The sequence below is a fragment of the Poecilia latipinna genome, unplaced genomic scaffold (assembly GCF_001443285.1).
Source record: "Poecilia latipinna isolate Pla-1442-1.1 unplaced genomic scaffold, P_latipinna-1.0 Scaffold2273, whole genome shotgun sequence".
NCBI classification, from domain to species: Eukaryota; Metazoa; Chordata; class Actinopteri; order Cyprinodontiformes; family Poeciliidae; genus Poecilia; species Poecilia latipinna.
In genome coordinates, this window is record NW_015114889.1 from 364 (window position 1) to 1,262 (window position 899).

The following is an 899-nucleotide window of genomic DNA, read 5'->3' on the forward strand; positions in this document are numbered from 1 at the left end:
GAAAAACAGAGGGACGGTCTGCGCCTGTTAATACGGAATGAGTGAAATGAATCAATGGGGCCACTTTATAAATAATGTGGTTTAAGTTTGAAGACTTTGGGTAAAATATCAAGTCTTTTCAAGTAAAGAGCTTCAAGTCAAGTCCCAAGTCAATGGCATGAAAGTCAAAGTCAAGTCCGAGTCTTTCAGCATTTTTCCAAGTCTTAATTTTAACTACTGGACTCCCCACCTCCGCTGGGGACAGGCAGGTTTAGGGGGTGGGGCTTAACGAACCCGACCAGAACACCTGGCGCCGGGCGCTCACCTGGAACCGCCTCATGTCCCGGGGGTTCCCAGCGTTTTTCAGGCAGTTCTGGTTGCACTTCAGGAAGAACTTCAGGAAGAACCTGGAGGGAAACACAAGGTTTGGATCAGTTCTGGATTGGTTCTGGTTCAGGTTTCATTAGATTAGAACCTCCTCTGATGAACCGGGTCAGAACCGCCAAGCAGAGCAGCTGGCCTGAAACCGGCCAGGAATTAATCAATCAAATTGTAATCAAAATTCTTTTTGCTGCTCAATTATTCAATAAATGAGCTGAAATTCAGGTTTTTATATTCTTTAATCTACAGGTTCTCCATCAGGTTGGAGCAAAGTGTTCTCTGTCTGTTCATCTTTCCAGAGTTTTTCTGATGGACCTTCTTTAGGAATGTGGATGCTGACATTAGTGTTAGCTGCTACATGTTAGCATTCAGATTCTAATTTAGCCTATCATAGTTTTGCTGATAGGCTAACTGCTTTTAGCCTCCAAAGTCACGATGATAAAACAAAATGAAGTTTGATAAAGTAATAAGCAGTCGTGGGAAGTAACTGGTTACTGTACTTAAGTACAATTTTCATGTATCTGTACTTTACTTAAGTA

At 42.3% G+C, this 899-nt stretch overlaps 1 protein-coding gene across 1 annotated transcript in view; it reads right to left on the reverse strand.

Moving 5' to 3' along the window:
* Window positions 1-273: 273 nt before the first annotated feature.
* LOC106937098 (transcription factor COE3-like) overlaps window positions 274-899 on the reverse strand; it is a gene marked incomplete at its 3' end in the record, with an annotated part of 89,985 nt that continues 89,359 nt past the window's right edge. The window contains exon 7 of the mRNA XM_015018443.1: window positions 274-386. Coding sequence (XP_014873929.1) covers window positions 274-386 — 113 coding nt within the window. The remainder of the gene's footprint in view (window positions 387-899) is intronic.